The 16,943-nt window shown below is 49.1% G+C and overlaps 3 protein-coding genes and 1 long non-coding RNA gene across 8 annotated transcripts; 2 read left to right on the top strand and 2 right to left on the bottom strand.

Annotated features, from left to right (window-relative positions):
• The first annotated feature begins 729 nt into the window (after window positions 1–729).
• Window positions 730–4,064, top strand: LOC128816446 (uncharacterized). 2 transcript variants are annotated; one of them, XR_008439906.1, is made up of 3 exons: window positions 730–867; window positions 1,501–1,644; window positions 3,998–4,064. It is a non-coding gene; the product is annotated as an uncharacterized LOC128816446 (long non-coding RNA). The 2 variants fall into 2 exon arrangements; XR_008439907.1 differs by having other exon boundaries at window positions 730–1,292.
• On the bottom strand, window positions 2,077–5,503 carry LOC128816443 (dynein light chain 1, cytoplasmic-like). 3 transcript variants are annotated; one of them, XM_053994077.1, is made up of 3 exons: window positions 5,158–5,503; window positions 4,477–4,617; window positions 2,077–2,684 (listed from the first exon to the last, which is right to left on the bottom strand). In XM_053994077.1, the coding sequence occupies exons 1-3, from the start codon at window positions 5,350–5,352 to the stop codon at window positions 2,547–2,549; spliced, it is 474 nt and encodes a 157-aa protein (XP_053850052.1). In that variant the 5' UTR covers window positions 5,353–5,503; the 3' UTR covers window positions 2,077–2,546. The 3 variants fall into 3 exon arrangements, with proteins under 3 accessions (XP_053850052.1, XP_053850053.1, XP_053850054.1); XM_053994078.1 differs by having other exon boundaries at window positions 4,477–4,614; window positions 5,158–5,498; XM_053994079.1 differs by lacking the exon at window positions 5,158–5,503 and adding an exon at window positions 4,855–5,098 and having other exon boundaries at window positions 4,477–4,614.
• Window positions 5,504–7,409: 1,906 nt separating this feature from the next.
• COQ5 (coenzyme Q5, methyltransferase) lies at window positions 7,410–12,387 on the top strand. The gene is made up of 7 exons (XM_053994072.1): window positions 7,410–7,572; window positions 7,952–8,101; window positions 8,583–8,807; window positions 9,532–9,638; window positions 11,249–11,337; window positions 11,551–11,662; window positions 11,779–12,387. Exons 1-7 carry the CDS (start codon window positions 7,425–7,427, stop codon window positions 11,878–11,880), a joined length of 933 nt encoding a protein of 310 aa, XP_053850047.1. The 5' UTR covers window positions 7,410–7,424; the 3' UTR covers window positions 11,881–12,387.
• A 118-nt stretch (window positions 12,388–12,505) lies between these two features.
• DYNLL1 (dynein light chain LC8-type 1) lies at window positions 12,506–15,239 on the bottom strand. Of its 2 annotated transcripts, none has more exons than XM_053994074.1 (3): window positions 14,602–15,239; window positions 13,968–14,105; window positions 12,506–12,888 (listed from the first exon to the last, which is right to left on the bottom strand). In XM_053994074.1, exons 1-3 carry the CDS (start codon window positions 15,085–15,087, stop codon window positions 12,751–12,753), a joined length of 762 nt encoding a protein of 253 aa, XP_053850049.1. In that variant the 5' UTR covers window positions 15,088–15,239; the 3' UTR covers window positions 12,506–12,750. The 2 variants fall into 2 exon arrangements, with proteins under 2 accessions (XP_053850049.1, XP_053850050.1); XM_053994075.1 differs by lacking the exon at window positions 14,602–15,239 and adding an exon at window positions 14,317–14,535.
• Window positions 15,240–16,943: the final 1,704 nt, after the last annotated feature.

The following is a 16,943-nucleotide window of genomic DNA, read 5'->3' as shown; positions in this document are numbered from 1 at the left end:
ATTTTTACTAGCAAATTAGCTTGCTGTGGAAAGAAAATAAATACAAGGAAGTCTTCCCTTAAATAAAAACAACCATATAGTTCAAATAGTGCTCGATAGGAAGGTATTAGCAGCAAACACTTGCCCTCGTTGTATGAGCTGTAGTGCCACAGTCAACACTGCAGAGAGCATCGCCTCAGACAGGTTCAATATCCTTTATCACAACCGTCAGATCACACGTAATAAATAGGTCACCTATAATAAAAAAGCATTCAAAGTTCCACGAGCAGCTCCCTGCCAGAACCACCCGCCAAGCAGCCCCACAGGTATTGTCACTGCCAGCGCGCTCTCGGGCGCCGCTCGGTGCCACCGCCGCGGCCGGGCAGCGTTGGCCGGGTGTGCCGGGCACGGGAAGGGGAGGCCGCGCCAGGACCCGCGGCTCCCCGCACGGCCCGGCCGCGGCAGGACCCGCGGCTCCCCTCACGGCCCTGCCGCGCCAGGACCCGCGGCTCCCCGCACGGCCCGGCCGCGGCAGGACCCGCGGCTCCCCGCACGGCCCGGCCGCGGCAGGACCCGCGGCTCCCCGCACGGCCCGGCCGCGCTCCGCCATCCCCGCCCGGCGGCCCCGCCCCCGCCGCCATTGCTCCGGAGCGCCCCGGCCACGCCCCCGGCGCGCCGGCCGCCAGCCATTGGTCAGCGCCAGGAGCGCCCCAGGAGCCCATTGGCCAGACGCGCGATGATGGGCGGGGCTTTCCCTAGCCCGGCGTGGCGCGCGCCCGCTCCCATTTCCATGGCGACGGGAACGCCGCCGGTTCCGCGGCCGCTGCGGCCCCGGTAACCGGGATCACCAGGGACAGCGGCTGGGGCCTATCTCTACCCAAAACAATTGTAATGCTGTGGACGCTGTAATGAACGGGGAGGGGATTCCGTTAAAAGCCTCCCGCTGCTCCTGAAAGCACGGTTTCCTGTAGAAGAGCGTGGGTCGTTCTTTTGGCCTGGCTGGCCATTACCTCTAGTTGGTCAAGGAGCTTTGAGCCCACACTGGGAAGAGTTTCTGAGTTTCTTCTCAATACGATAACTGCTATCAGCAGAGTCTGGGGTTACTGGAAAATCACAGAGGACACTGGGCTTATCTTCAAGGCTCCACATACTTTCCTTCCCTGTAACACGTCACCAGGAGTAGGACATGGGACAGACAGATGGCCTTCAACCCAGGCCAAGGGCTACTGAGGCTCCTACTTGTCCCTGACAGAGCACAGGCCTGTCTAACCACAGTACTCCTTGGTGACTTATGTATCCAGCTCAGCATTCAGGTATTCTGGATTTTGGAAGAGATTTCTTTGAGCTGACACCAGGCCCCCCAGGAAAAGTCCACAGTATAACATGATCACAGTATTTCACTTTTCCAAATGTTCCCCCTTGATATCTGGTGTGGATAGTGTTTAAAGAAAGGCTATTACAATCAAAGATTTATCCTCTTTATGACTGTGATTTCTCTTTCAACTTCCCATTTCTCCACAGCCCAGATGGACACTGCAGAAGCGGCTGCTGCGTTTCTTTGGCACGTCTGTATTCTCTACCACAGCTGCCTGATCATACATGGGCGTTTGTATCAAGCAGTGAAGAGGGTCTAGTTGCAGGAGCAACCCCCTGCCAGGCGCACAGGTATTGTCATCCCCAGCATGCCCACGGTCATGTCCCTGGGCAGCATCAGCCGCGTGTGCCGAGCAGGGGCACAGGTCGAGCAGCAGCAGCTCAAACACGGGCTCACGTTAAACACCTGCTCTCTGGCTGGGGAGGACACAAGCACCGCCCTGGGGCTCCCACTCCCGGCGAGTTCAGCTGTTGTCCTTTGTTGCCAGGCCCGCAGGTCCTTTGTTGCCATGCCCGGTACTGGTGAGTCACCCGCAGCCCTGGCCGGCTCCGGATGGAGCCCAGGCACGATGACACTCGTAGCTGTCAGCTGCAATGGGAATGCTGCAGGCCCCACACAGAGCCCTGCACACCCCCTCAGGCAGCACTCCCCGTGGCTCGCCCAGACCCAGCCATCCACCATCACCACAGCATTACAAATCAGCCAGAAATAACAACCTGGCCGGGGTAGAACTTGGCTTTTATTCTCCAGTACACTTCTCCAGAGATGGCAGAAAAAAGAAACAGCTCAGGTTTTGGGACAGCACATTCAAACAAGAGGGGGAAAATTATTATTTTGATTTTACTTTTATAAAATAAGAAGTTAGGAACATAAAGAGCTAAACACTGTCAGTACTTGCATAGCACTAGCAGTAATTGGGAAATAAATTGGGAAATGGCTACAAAACTTGCAAAAGCAAAACTGCTCCAACAGCTCTAGTAGCAAAGGAGGAGCCTTTTGGAAAAAAAAATAAATACAAGGAAGACTTTTTTGGTACTTTTCCTTTTTATATCCACGATGTAATGTCATCTGTTACAACAACATAATCCCTGCCATTGCCCTTGAAGATCAAGGCCTGTGTCCTCAGGAAGGCTGCAGTAACTAGTCAGAGAGTCCTGTAACTGGATGCAAGTTTCAGTAACAGTCCATGGCTCTAGCCAGACTTGAAAAGAAGAATAGCGACTTGGCCGAGGTAGAAGTAGATGAAGTGCTTGGTCTCATGAGTCACGTAGCTGCCAAAATTCCTTCCCACGATGCAGTGCCAAGTGGGATTGTATTTCTTGTCAAACTCCTGCAAAACAGATCACTACAAATTAAGAACTCTTCTAATAGGTATTTACCTTCTGAGCAAGGCAATCAGAGGAAGAACAGATGCTCTTAAGTACTAGAGGATTATTTAATTTACATCTTATTGTTCACCTGCTGCTTAGTCAGACACACAAAAACACTACAGCGCTTCCTAACTGAGCAGTAGTAAGTTTAAAACATTACTTTTGTTGAAGGAAAGTAGTCTTCTCTTCCCCCATAATTCATAACATGATTGAATCTACAATTCCCAAGCAGAAGATTTACCATTAGTTTTGTACTCACAGAGATAAAGCCATAATTTAGACTTCACTGTTTATCAGCAGCACAGCTGCTCAACAGAAAATTTTCTGCCACATGCTCTATAACAACAGTATAATAAATAAATCTAAGCAGTTGTGCTTTACATATTTTTACATATTTTTCAAACAAATCCTCTATAAATTCCCAGCAGTTGCAACAAAGGATATCTGAAAAGTACTAAACTCTCTTTTCAATTTTCATAGATACTTTCTGCATCTGGAGAAAAAAAGCCTTTCTGTATTCTGCTGATAGCAAACAAGTATTTCTTTAGCAGAAGCAATCGTTCTGCATGGATGAATTACTTCTCATGTTAGAGAAGCTTCTCCACCCCAAGTATCCCAAATTTTAAAGTTACCTCCACCCCAGGTATCCTGGAGCAGAGCCCCAGGCTTTGAGTGGTACAGCAGCAGAACAGCTCCAGCTGGGTGCCTTCAGAAGGACCCCGAACAAAGAAACTGCCAGGCAATTACACCCTCCCAGTCTCAGTTCCCCACCCTTCACAGTTCTGACTAATAATAACATTAGGGGCTGGGATCTTCTTGTTCTTTATTGGGTTTCTTTCGTTGTCTCGGGACAGTCTTTTTTATCTCTCATGTTGTGATTTCTGACAGTTATAACTTCCTTATTTTCCAGCTTGAACCGCTCTTGAGGCCCTCTTTCACAGTGTTAGGTAAAAGTTAACATACCTATGTGAAAATTCACAGCTTGTGGCCTAAACATTTATCAAACTTAGCTCCTCATGCCAAGCAGTTAACTCCAGACAGTTTCAGTTCAATCGGCCTTAACATTTCAACAGCTCTTCCACTCAGATCACTTTAACTTCTACTGACGCACTTTGATTTCTCCGTTCTTCTGAGCTGACGAAGCAGGAAATATAATCTGAACTAGATCTTTCTCATGCATTGTTAATTCTACATAAAGGATGACACAGATATTGCAAACAACAGATAACCAGTGCCACCAGGATTTTTTTTTCTTTTTTGCTTGTATCACTAGGTACGGAGAGGTGTGATTACAGAGAATTGCAGAAAAATACTTTTCTCCTGCTATTTTTGATCCAGCTGGCAAGAATTGTAAAGAGATCCTCAAGATTAAGTTAAATACAAATGAAACCAAGAATAACAAACTAGTTCTCAGAGCAAAACCAAAAAAGAGCTCAATAGAGTCCCTGTGTTTTGTTCCAGCTCATCAGTCACAGGGACAGTCAGGTGCCACTCTAGCCTCACGTGGACAACAGACAGTGGCAAAAAAGGCCATAAGCAGAAAGCACTGCAAGAGAAAAGCAGCACCTAGAAAGGGCCACGTATAGGGTGGGTAAAGGAACACATGGACATCAGCCTAAAGAGAAAGTCCAACTTGATTATCTAGCGTCTCTAGAACTCGCTTTTCTAGCACTACTTGCCTAGCAGCATTCTCCCCGATTGATTTTTCATGTGCATAGAGATATCATGAGCACATTACAAGCCAACATCTACCTTCTTTATGTGAGCAGCGATGTCCTTCTCAATGTTGTATTTCTCCAAGGCTTGAGTTGCACATTCCACAGCATCTTGCTGCATCTCTTCTGACATGTCCGCATTTTTGATCACTGCCTTTCGATCACTCATGATTGCCTGCTTGAAGGAAAAAAAAAAAAAAAAACCCAAAAAAAAAAAAAAACCCAAGGAAATTCAAAGTTGCAGGAGCGCCTGCCAGAAGCACCTGCTGCCAAGCAGCCCCACAGGTATCGCCGCGCGGTGCCCCCGCCCTGGCTGGGCGTGCCGGGCACGGGCACGGGCACAGCCCGAGCGGCGGCGGCTCAAACGCCGCCTCACGTTCAGCACCCGCTCCCCGGCCGGGAGCCCCACACGCACCGCCGCCCTCCGGCCCGGCCCGGCCCCGCTCCAGCCCGGGAGCTCCGCGAGAGAGCGCGGCCGCTCCACCGCCCGGCCCGACGGCCCTTCCCTCCCCCGAGGGAGGCGAAGAAAGCCCGGCACGCGCGGCTACAGCGCGCCGCCACCCCGGCAGCTGCCGGGGATGCGGGAAAACCGGAGGCGGCGGCCGGGGAAGAGCCCAGGCACGGGGGCTGCCCAGTCCCAGACTTCCCGAGCCGGACCCGGTCCCTCTCGGCAGCTTCCCCTGCCCAATTCTCAAGGCCGGCAACGCCTCGCCCTCACCGTCGAGCGGGCGCCGCGATATCGGCGCGGTGCGGATGCAGAGCCGGCGGCGGTGCGGGACGGCGCGGAGCGAGGCACGCACTCGGCTCCGCCGCCGCGGCTGTTTAACCGACCCGCGCGCGCCGCCGGCGCCTCCGAGCGCCCCCAGCCCCGCCCCCTCAGCACCGGCCGCCAGCCATTGGTCACCGCTACCATCACCCCGAGATCTTATTGGCCCCGGCCCGGCGCTCTTGCAGGGTTTTGCCGCAGCAATTTCTTTCAGCCCGGCATGCCTTGCGGCCGTTCCCATGGCGACCGGCGGCGGCGGTGATGCGCGGCGCGGCCTTGGGGCGGCCCCGGGGCCCCGCCGACCCAGCGCGGGCCAGGCCAGGACTGGTGGCTGTCAGGCCGTGCGCAGCCCTTCCCCGTCGCTTTGGTTTTTTTTTCTTCACGGCTGAGCTGCTTGAACGCAGGAAGGAAGACGGGGAAGGAATAACCCCGAGCACCGGCACAGGTTGGGGTCTGACCGGCTGGAAAGCGGCTCTGCGGAGATGGAGCTTGGGGTCCTCGTGGACAGCAAACTGTCCCTGAGCCAGCAGTGTGCCTTGCGGGCCAAGAAGGCCAGTGGAATCCTGGGGAGCATTAGGAAGAGCATTGCCAGCAGGTCAGGGAGGTGATCCTGCCCCTCTGCTCAGCCCTGTGAGGCACATCTGGAGTGCTTTGCCCAGTTCTGTGCTCCTCAGGACAAGAGAGACGTGGAGCTCCTGGAGCAGGTCCAGCGGAGGGCAGCATGGATGATTAAGGGACCAGAGTATCTCTCCTGTGAGGGGAGGCTGAGGAAGCTGGGCCTGTTCAGCCTCAAGAAAAGACGGCTGACACAGGACCTCATTAACGTGTATAAATATCTAAAGGGTGGGTGTCAGAGGATGGACCAGGGTCTTCTCAGTGGTGCTGATAAATAGGACAAGAGGCAGACAACAGGCAGAAACTGATGCACAGGAAGTTCCACCTGAGCAAGAAGAAGAATTTCTTCACTGTGCAGGTGACTCAGGTTGCCCAGAGAGGTTGTGGAGTCTCCCTCAGTGAAGATACTCCAGAACTGTTTGGACACAATCCTGTGCCATGTGCTGTGGGATGACCCTGCTGGAGCAGGAAGGCTGGACCATATGACCCACAGTGGTCCCTTCCAGCTTGACCTGTTCTGTGACTCTTTGAATGCAGCTGGTCACTGGTGTCGGTGCAGTGTCCGTGACTACAGCGTGACAGGGACTGAGAAAAATACCCAACAAAACCCAAATATGATGCTTTGGAGGGCATCCTACTGCAAAGAACATAGAGTCAAAAAAATATTATATGAGGAAAATAGGAGAAAATCGAGGTGTGGTCTGATGATGGTGCTAAAAGTCCCAATATGGCAGGAAGGTCCTGGGTGAGGGAGCCCAGCTCATGCGCTGGGAATGCAGTCCCTGGGCTGATTTTAATTGTATGATGTCATCTCTCCTGAGAATGGGTTAAGTAACTTCTTTGTATCTACAAAGCTGGCAGAACTCGTGGATGATTCAAATAATGTGATAAGCAGGACAGGTTTTGGTGAGGGGAAAAAAAAAAAAAAAAAAAAAAAAAAAAAAGAAAAAAAAGAAAAAAAAGAAGGGTTTCTAAGTGTCCTAATGCTCCTGACTGGAATCAAGGCATCTTTCACTCCTCTTGCAATTCATCAGAACCCACAAACCCTCCCTCCTGTTCCCCACGAGGCTTAAGTGAAGGAAACTGCAAAATTAGAAATCTAGAGAAAACTAAATAAAATAAAGTTGAAGGAAACTATTTGCAAAATTACTCAAGTACACCGTGAGGGTTGTGTTGGGTTTGGGTTTTTGGGGTTTTTTTCCCCCATCACGTTTGTCCTCGCAGCACAGGTTCCGTCGCGCCGCGGAGCAGCGGTGGCACCGGGGGCCAGGGGGTTCGGTGACCGTGTCCGGCAGCGGCGGCGGCGCCTTGGGCTGCGGAGAACGCGCGGCTCCCGGGCCCGTCCCGGTAGAGGAGCGGGCACTCGGCGGAGCGCGGCTCCCGGGCCCGTCCCGGTAGAGGAGCGGGCACTCGGCGGAGCGCGGCTCCCGGGCCCGTCCCGGTAGAGGAGCGGGCACTCGGCGGAGCGCGGCTCCCGGGCCCGTCCCGGTAGAGGAGCGGGCACTCGGCGGAGCGCGGCTCCCGGGCCCGTCCCGGTAGGAGCGGGCACTCGGCGGAGCGCCGCCCCCGGCCCGGCGGTGCCCCCGCCCCGGCGGAGCCCGAAGATGGCGGCGGCGCGGCTGTGGCGGTGCCGCTGCCGGGCGCTGCTCTCCCGGCCCGCCGGCGCTCTGCGGGCGCGCCGCGGCCTGGCCGCGGGGCCGGAGATGCACTTCGGCTTCCAGACCGTGACGGAGGAGGAGAGGAGAGAGAAAAGTGAGGGCGGCGGCGGCGGGAGAGGGCGGGCCGGGCCCGGAGCCGAGCTGGGCTCCCGGCAGCCCGTGATCGTTCTCCAGAGTGCCGGGGACGTGTTTGGGCCCTTGTTTGAGGCGTTACCGGGAGTCCCGGTGAATAATATCACTGTTACTTCCTTCAGCTCGGGAAGGCTGTGTTTCTCCAGATACTTTCGTCAGGCAACAGGCTCAGTAGATTCTTTTTTTTTTTTTTTTTTTTTTTTTTGTAATGAGTTTTCTTGTGGTATTTTTCAGCTCCACGTAGTGGACAGACCTCCACAGAGCAATAAAGGACACGTTTTACTTAGACATAAGCAGTTTTAAGTAAATTGCATCTCATTCCCATTGTCCTTTCTTTGCAGTTTATCAGGTCTTTGAAAATGTGGCCAAGAAATACGATGTAATGAATGATTCAATGACCCTAGGAATTCATCGGGTATGGAAGGATATGCTCATGCATAAAATGAACCCTTGCCCAGGAACACTCCTCCTTGATGTTGCTGGGGGAACAGGTAAATAATTTTGGTGAGTTCCACATGACAATGCCACAATGTTTTTCAGCTGTTGGAGTCTGCTCAGAATTACATTTCCTGCTGAGTTTTTTTTCTTGCCCTTAGCTCCCTGTCTTTAAAACTAGTGAAGCATCTACTTGACTTTCCCAGAGAAGGGGTGAGAACTGATATCTTTGTGTTTTGTACGATCTTGCTTTAAGGGTCTGAAAGTGTTATAGTCCTGCCATGATGTTATGGGAAACTGTGTTAATTTGTAGAATGTCATGGACTCTTTGACCTTAATAAGTTCCTTTTTTGTATATATACATGTACACACGCACTCTTTCTGTGTCTATTACAGTATGTTTGAGGGAGTGTTTTTGTAAATATATATGACTAAAAAGAAATAGTAAGTCAGTTGGATGTTCAAAGCCTTATGTTTCAACTTCCTGGAGTCAGAAAACATTCCGAAATGTGTATCTTTCCTTTGAAACAACTGCAGGTGACATTGCCTTTCGATTCATTAATTATGTTCGCTCTGTACGACAACGCCAGCTCCAGAGGAAGCTCAAGCACCATCAGAATTTGTCATGGCAGGAAATTTTTGAGAGTTACCAGAAAGACAAATTTAACTCACTAGGGGATTCCCAAGTGGTGGTCTGTGACATCAACAGAGAAATGTTAAAAGTTGGGAAGCAGAAAGCACAGCACCTTGGCTACTCTGAAGGTAAATAAATGCATTGTACTGTGGCAGTAACATTCCTGATAGCAATACAAGAAATTGTAAGGGACAGGGTTTTTTTTGCTGTTTCCCTATGTACATTCAGGAAGAGTGGGAGCTGTGCATGGGGAAAAGGAGCATAAGTTGCACAGTCACTGATTGTGCAGTTTGTGTGTTTGCCAGTAACGTGGACATCCATGCTCCACAGATAGACATGGTCTTGATCCTTTGGGGACTTGGAAGCAACACAGCTGCAACTGCATCACATACTGATAGTCCTGATGGAGGGAGTGTGGCTTCTCATGTTCCTCAACCTGTGGGAGCTTTCTAGCAAAATGTGTTAAGTGTTTTGGCCATTGTTGCATGGCAAGATGTTAGTAATTGTCTATAGCTACACTTTAAGCAGAGATTCTCTTTTTACAACTTTGCCACAAACAAATGGCAGCCAACAGTGCTTTCCACTATGACGCAAGTTTTGGGTAAAATCTTTGTGGCATATACACGCTGTGTGTATGTGCAGAACATTGTTTTGGCTGATCTGCAAAATGAACTACTCTGTCTTGAAAGATTCACAAGTAGAGGCCAAGGTGTCTTTTCTCTAACAAAACTGCAAAATGGAAATATTTGTTTTCAATATGACTTTAAAAATAATAATTTCCTTTTAGAATGGGTAAGTTCTAGCCTTTCTGGAGCAGTCTGAGATCATTCTATGACTTGTCTTTCACTACAGGCTTGTCCTGGGTACTTGGGAATGCTGAAGAGTTACCCTTTGATGATGATAAATTTGATGTTTACACAATTGCCTTTGGAATCCGAAATGTAACTCGTATTGATTTGGTAAGTTACTATAGTGTATCCTGACATGGGGTCCTTATGATATTTTAAAGGAAGCAAAGTAGGAACTCCTTTGGATAAAGGAAGGTCTTAGTCTACTCCTGAAACATTAAAAATAAGTGGCATGTAGTATGCAACTTGTGTGAATAGAAAATGCAATTAAATGCCCCACCTTTGTCATAAAAAGATAGATTTATACCAGTTGCACCCGATCCTTCCAGCTTGGCAAACTACACAGTGTCTTCCTAAGGCAAAGGGCTGCATGCTACAGTCATTCCCCACCTTCTCCTGACCTATGGAATGGATGGATCTACATGTGCACAGGGCAGTCAGTCTGCATGTCTCAAATCTTCTGCAGCACCTGATCTATAGCCCACCAACAGTGGGTCCAATGCTTCCTGTCCCCTTCTGTTTCCCTGCCTGAGCCAACAGAACTGCCAGAGCAGAGTGGGAAGGAGGCTGCTGCCCCCACTGCTGTTGAACCAGCCTGTTCAGCCCACTTCTGCTGAGTGTCTTTACACTGGCTGGTGGCAGAGCTCCCTATAAAGAACAAGTACGATTTTAATTAGGATAAGTAGTGCTCTTTGTTCTGAACTATCTCTGTCCTTTGAGAAGGACTGGCTGTTGTGGGGGTGACACCTGTCTGGATGCACTAGTTGTCTGTTTTGGAGGAGTATGTTACAACCTTGGCAGAGCTCCTGTGGAAGGTGAAGCATTTGCATCCAAACCACCTTGAACCATATGCCTTTGAACTTACTGTGCATGTGGCTTTTCCTTGTGCCTTGTCTGCACCCTTCCAAAGCACAGGCTCTTTGCCTTCATGCATACAGCAGTCTGGTAGCAGAGCTCCCTGGAGACCTGATACAAAACACACCCAAGCTGCCAACTCTTTTGCAGAGCTCCTGTGTAGTGTTGATATTTTATCCCATAGGAACAGGACAGTTGAAGTCAAGCAGATGTACAACCTTCAGAGGTTCTGGGATACAACTCTGCTCTTGTATGAAAGAACATACAGTTTTAAACAGGATTTTCTCTAGATTCTTGTTAGGTATTCTATTTTGATGTAGGATGGAATTTTCAAAGTAGCCAGAGACTTTCTTCTTCTTTCTCTTTCCTTCCTGTTCTTACACATTGCTCATCCGAAGCCCAGTATCATTCCTTCTTTGAACCTTTGGGTGTGCCTCACAGTAAAATCTTTTGATTGAAAAAAAAAAAGATCATGCCTGTTTTTGATTTCAGTTTCTTGTAGCTGAGTCACCTTCTCCCTTTTGTGTTTGGTCTGTAATTATAAGAGCTCTGCCAACAAACTTTCATCAACTGCGAGTAGGGAAAGAAAAGAAAATTGCAAACCCAACATCACAGTTTTGACACAAAGCCTTGTAAAAATCTATTTATGTAACAGCAAGAGTATTTGTGCTTTGGGTTTGTGGCACATTTGGGTTTTTTTTTTTACTTGTCTTGAGATGCTTCTCTACAGTAAATATTGCAGATTGCCAGTCAGGGTACTCTTAATTTCCCTCAGTTCATCAGAGTTGTATGATAATATCACATGGCATGATAACAGGCAGGTGCTGTTCTACAGAAGCAAACTTATCACATCTGCTTTGTCTCAGGCACTTCAAGAAGCCTATCGTGTGCTGAAACCAGGAGGAAGATTTCTCTGCCTTGAATTTAGTCATGTCAGCAACCCTCTTCTTTCCAGGTAGGAACATGGTGATGCTTCATGCCAGGTCACAAGGCTCTCTTGTTTGTACTCAGACAGAATAAAAGGTGGAGACACTTTGAGACCACATCTTGATCACCACTTTTAAAGTCAGCTACAGACTGCATAGCCTAGTGGCACAGAGACCAGCTCGTGTTGGGAGAGGATTTAAATTTGTTTCTATTAATCTGTATTTACCATCTCTCTGTGCAGGTTCTATGATCTCTACAGTTTCCAGGTAATCCCTGTTCTGGGTGAGGTTATTGCTGGTGACTGGAAGTCTTACCAGTATCTTGTGGAGAGCATCCGACAGTTCCCCCCTCAGGTAAGGCAGGATTTCCCCAAATTCATTAACACACAAAACACAATTCCAGCATAATCTTGTGACCAGCTGGCTTACAGGCCTTCAGGTTGTTAATACTTATGGCACTTATTTTTCAGGAGGAGCTGAAGGCAATGATAGAAGATGCAGGCTTTTTCAAAGTGGATTATGAGAATTTAAACTTTGGCATTGTTGCCATTCACTCAGGTTTCAAACTGTGAGGTCTGGGTAGCAAAACACCAAAACATTTTCATGAGGGATATGAAAGCTGTGGAATTTTAGCAATATCAAAAGGAGTTCTAAGAAGTTGTGCAGCAGATACTTGCTCAGCAGCTGGACTCAGAAGAACACAAGTTACCTCTCCCCACCAAGAAACCTGTGGAGTGACTCCAGTGGTGTTTCTTACACTTGCATTTCCCTTCAAGTGCAATGTAAAGGATGTGGCCAAAACTGAGCAATGCTGACAAGCGAAGCAAGTTGGCAGTGGGTGTGGATAGAGACTGATTAGTCTCCAAATAAGATGCCTTGTTTTTTTTACTAAGCTTTAAAGGAGGATATTATACTTGTGAGAAGTAACTTGGATTTATGAAGTAACTATGGACTTTTATGAAGCTGTTATTATCTTTGTCATGTGGAGTTTAAGGATTTTTTCCCATGACTCCTTCTTTCAAAGGCAAATGGAAGGCTTATGAAATAAAAGGGCTCTGCATCAACTTTTTCTACTTAAATCAGTCTTGTAAGAAGGTTTCCTAAGAAAGGATGGATTTGGGGTGTGGGAATAGAGGTGGGGATGTTCATCCTTCATTCACATGGCAAAAAAGAGGGTAATTCAAGAGGGCAAAGGGATAAACTTGTTCCAACGGTTTTATTAGCAAAGAAGCCATCTTTTGAAAGAAAATAAATACAAGGAAGACATTTTTGCTTCTCTATATAGCCACAATGAAAATACCAGCCGCTACAGCAAAATCCCTGACCATTAACAACACAACAAAAGACCTGAAGATCAAGATGTATTTCCCCAGGAAGGCTGAAGGTGGGAATCAGTGTGCAGTCCTGTACCCAAGTGCAAGTTTCAGTAACAGTCCAAGGCTCTAGCCAGACTTGAAAAGAAGAATAGCGACTTGGCCGAGGTAGAAGTAGATGAAGTGCTTGGTCTCATGAGTCACGTAGCTGCCAAAATTCCTTCCCACGATGCAGTGCCACGTGGGATTGTATTTCTTGTCAAATTCCTACAGAATAGAGAATTAGAAAGTCAGCATTTTCATGATAATTATACTAATATTGTCTAACAGTTGGGGAGGTTTTTTTGGCAATGATTTGTCACTTGATAACAAGTATCACTTTTGGAAGAAGGCAATTAAGGAGCAGCATATGCTCTTAAGCACAAGGATCATCTGTCACTTTATAACTCATCTGCTGCTTAGTCATACAAAAAAAAAAAAAAGTGCTTCCAAGCAGAGCAGGAATAAGCTTAAAACATATGTTTGGGGAGGTAACTTTTCCCCTGCAGTCATGCCACGATCTCAAACCATAACTACTAAGAATTTGCTTGTTCTGAATCGCCAACGAAACTGGTATTTTTACTTCATTAGCTGTTTTTTGCAATAAGGATGCTGAAAGGACACGTGCTGGAAAATTCTCTGCCATATCCCTGACACCTGGTCATGAGATGATGATGTGACATGCTGCTGTCATGAGCCTGCTACAAATAAAATCCTGTGTACAGGTCTACAGTGAGCAAACCCATGCAGTCAGTGAATTTATACTGCAGTACCTAACAGCTGTCAGCTGAAGAGATTTTTCTGAGGACATGGAAGTTTCTGTTCTGCTCAACCAAACCCTTCAGCTCCCTGCAGCTCAGTTAGGCTCCCAGTAGGAGTCAAGAGAGAAAATGTGACAAACTGTAAGCTATGAACCATCTGTTCGGCATTAGCATGAACAGCTTGTTTTACATGTGGTGGGAAAGGCAAAAAACCAAACCCACTTATTACATGGTCGGCAAACCACCACTCTTTAAATAGGCTGCACAGAGCCCGTGTCTTGTACCAGCTCATCAGTTACAGGGACAGTTAGCTGCCACTCTCTGCTCAGCTGGACAACGGGACAGTGGCAGAAAAGGTGTAAGGCACTACAAGAGAAAAGCAGAGGGACCTAGAAAGGTCCACATAAAGGGTGGGGAATGGAACAGAAAGAGACAAAGTCTAACTTGATTATCTGGTGCCTCTAGAACTCGTTTCTCTAGAGCTACTGGCCTAGCAGCATTCTCCCTGATTGATTTTTCATGAACACATTACAAGCCAACATCTACCTTCTTTATGTGAGCAGCGATGTCCTTCTCAATGTTGTATTTCTCCAAGGCTTGAGTTGCACATTCCACCGAGTCTTGCTGCATCTCTTCTGACATGTCCGCATTTTTGATCACTGCCTTTCGATCACTCATGATTGCCTGCTTGGAGAAATAAAAAGAAGGAAATTCAAAGTTGCAGGAGCGCCTGCCAGAAGCACCTGCTGCCAAGCAGCCCCACAGGTATCGCCGCGCGGTGCCCCCGCCCTGGCTGGGCGTGCCGGGCACGGGCACGGGCACAGCCCGAGCGGCGGCGGCTCAAACGCCGCCTCACGTTCAGCACCCGCTCCCCGGCCGGGAGCCCCACACGCACCGCCGCCCTCCGGCCCGGCCCGGCCCCGCTCCAGCCCGGGAGCTCCGCGAGAGAGCGCGGCCGCTCCACCGCCCGGCCCGACGGCCCTTCCCTCCCCCGAGGGAGGCGAAGAAAGCCCGGCACGCGCGGCTACAGCGCGCCGCCACCCCGGCAGCTGCCGGGGATGCGGGAAAACCGGAGGCGGCGGCCGGGGAAGAGCCCAGGCACGGGGGAGCCGGCGGGACACGCGAGGTGCCCGGGTACCGGGATGGCTGGGTCTGGAGCCGCCCGCGCCCCGTCCCTCACCGTTCGGGCGCTGCAGAGCGGACGGCGCTGCGCTCTGCTCCGTGCGCGCCTCGCAGCGCCCCTGCCCCGCCCCCTGCGCGCCGGCCGCCCCCCATTGGCCACCGGCACCGCCTCCCGGGCGCCCATTGGCCAGTGCTGCCGTTCCCTGAACGCCCATTGGCTGCGGCGCGGCGCCCGGCCGGGTTTTACTGCAGCGTTCTGTTGCGGCCCGGGATGCCCCGCGCCGCGCCCGTTCCCATGGCGACCCGCGGAATGCGGGCAGGTAACGGGAGAGCGGGGCGCCTGTTCCGGGATGTCCTCGTGGATATGGGCTCCGCATGGAAGGCTCCCAGTCCTGACTCCCGTGCTACCGGTCTGCTGCGCCAGGGGAGGTTTAGGTTGGACATCAGGAGGACTTTCTTCACAGAACTGGCGATTAGACATTGGAAGGGGCTGCCCAAGGGTGGCGTCACTGTCCCTGGAGGAGTTTAAGGAAAGACTGGACATGACACTGAGTGCCGTGCTCTGGTTGACATGGTGGTGTTCGGTCACCGATTGGACTTGAAAATCTCAGAAGTCTTCTAATCTATGATTCTGTGTAGCATCATCATCAGGTGATCCTGGGTAAAAAACTTGTTCCTTAAAGTATGCTCAGTCTCCAAGGCAATACAACGCCACCAGCTGTGTCCACCAGCTTCTGTAAAACACCTTTCCATAGCTGGGATGTGGGCCCCAAAAGCCATTTTATTACTTGCCCCAGCCTGGATCACAGAGATGATGAGTTTAACCAATAAGAGATTTTATTTCTCTTTGGAACAAGTTCTTGTTGGGAATAGCCCTTTCAATAGTATGTGATATTACTGAAAGAATACTGGGATATCATCTGGGGCAGCTGTTTCAGTAATGTACCCTTTGCTGGGAGTGGTCTGCCCATGTCAAAGGAAGGAGTTCCATGGCCTGTGAATGGCACTTGTCACCTGTCCTGTTCACTTGTCTGTTTCACTTGTGTCTTCTCAAGTCACACTAAATGACCTCTGATAGAAATCTCTGCCCCGTGTTTATTGAGTATGATCAAGTCAGCTGCAAACTTTGTTCCTTTAGTGAACCAAATCTATCAGACTTTTACACCATCTTTTGCAGACCTCCCTATTTCTGCAACTCTTGCCTTTTTTTGTTTGTGTTTGGTTTGGGGGTTATTTTGGTTGGTTGGTTGGGTTGGTTTTGTTTTGGGTTTTTTTGTTTAAATGAAGCAAGATGTTTTGGTAGAACCTCAGTGCTCTGTTTTCTTAGTTTCACTCTCCCTGGGGCACTTTCTGCTTACACTCTTGTCAGCAGATAGAACATTGCTGTTGAGTCTTCCACAGCTGGTGATCTGTTAATAACAGGACTCTGAACCATGTCTATAGCAAACAGCACAGGATGATTTAAAAGAGGTTTTAAATACTGGTTGGTAGGACTCCCATTTCCTTGTAGAAATTTTAAAAAAGCCCACCTCAAGAGCAGTCATTCACCTCACTTGAAATGTAAATATTTTGCATATTCATACAGTGTAGTTACCTGCTCAGTGTCGTTCACAGCAACACTTTGCTTTTGCAAACTCTAAGGCAATCTCAGAAGAATACACTGCCCCCAGAAATATTGAAGCTGCATAATGTAATACTTTTGTCACTCTAGAATACCTCAGGAATAACTCCTGACTCCCAGGTTTTAGCATTCCAATTAGAGATACAATTCACAACTTTGCTTGTGTTCTTTTACTAGAAACATGAAGAAGTTTTGAGTGGTCTCGGGGCCACAGTAAGTAACTAATTTCCAGAACTGTGTTCAGTATCTGCAGCACTTGCAGGAGCTCTTTGAGTACTGGACAGTTTTGTGCTGACAGAATGGAACCATTTAACAATCCTCCAAGTGCTTCCACTGAAGTTCAGAAACACCCATGAAATCTCTGAGGAGGTGGTTGTGTTTGGTAGCTGCAGGCAAATTTCTCTGCATTTATTAAGAAATGGTTTGCTGAAGGAACAATTGTGATGACGACTGCAGGAAATGTCAGGGTGGGTGAGATGCACATTGTTAATGAGAAACATTAAAGCCTGGGATACATTAGAGTCCTACTTGTTAATCAAGAGTATAAAAGTGCAGTTTCCCTCGGGACAGAGCTGCAGGGAAAGGCAGAACAAATAAACACAGGAGATGATAGCTGGGGTAGAGGAAGTGCTGAAGAAAACTGGGTAATGGATAAGGTATCTCATGAGATTGCTCTCCCAGTTTAGGCTGTAAGCACTTTTCACGAGGTGGTTTTTTACTCTGTGTTGCACAACCTAACACTGTACTAACAGAGCTTTTTCCTGGGGCTCCTAGTTAAT

The sequence above is a fragment of the Vidua macroura genome, chromosome 18 (genome assembly GCF_024509145.1).
Source record: "Vidua macroura isolate BioBank_ID:100142 chromosome 18, ASM2450914v1, whole genome shotgun sequence".
In the NCBI taxonomy this organism is placed as follows: domain Eukaryota; kingdom Metazoa; phylum Chordata; class Aves; order Passeriformes; family Viduidae; genus Vidua; species Vidua macroura.
This window is presented reverse-complemented; position numbering and strand designations above follow the sequence as displayed.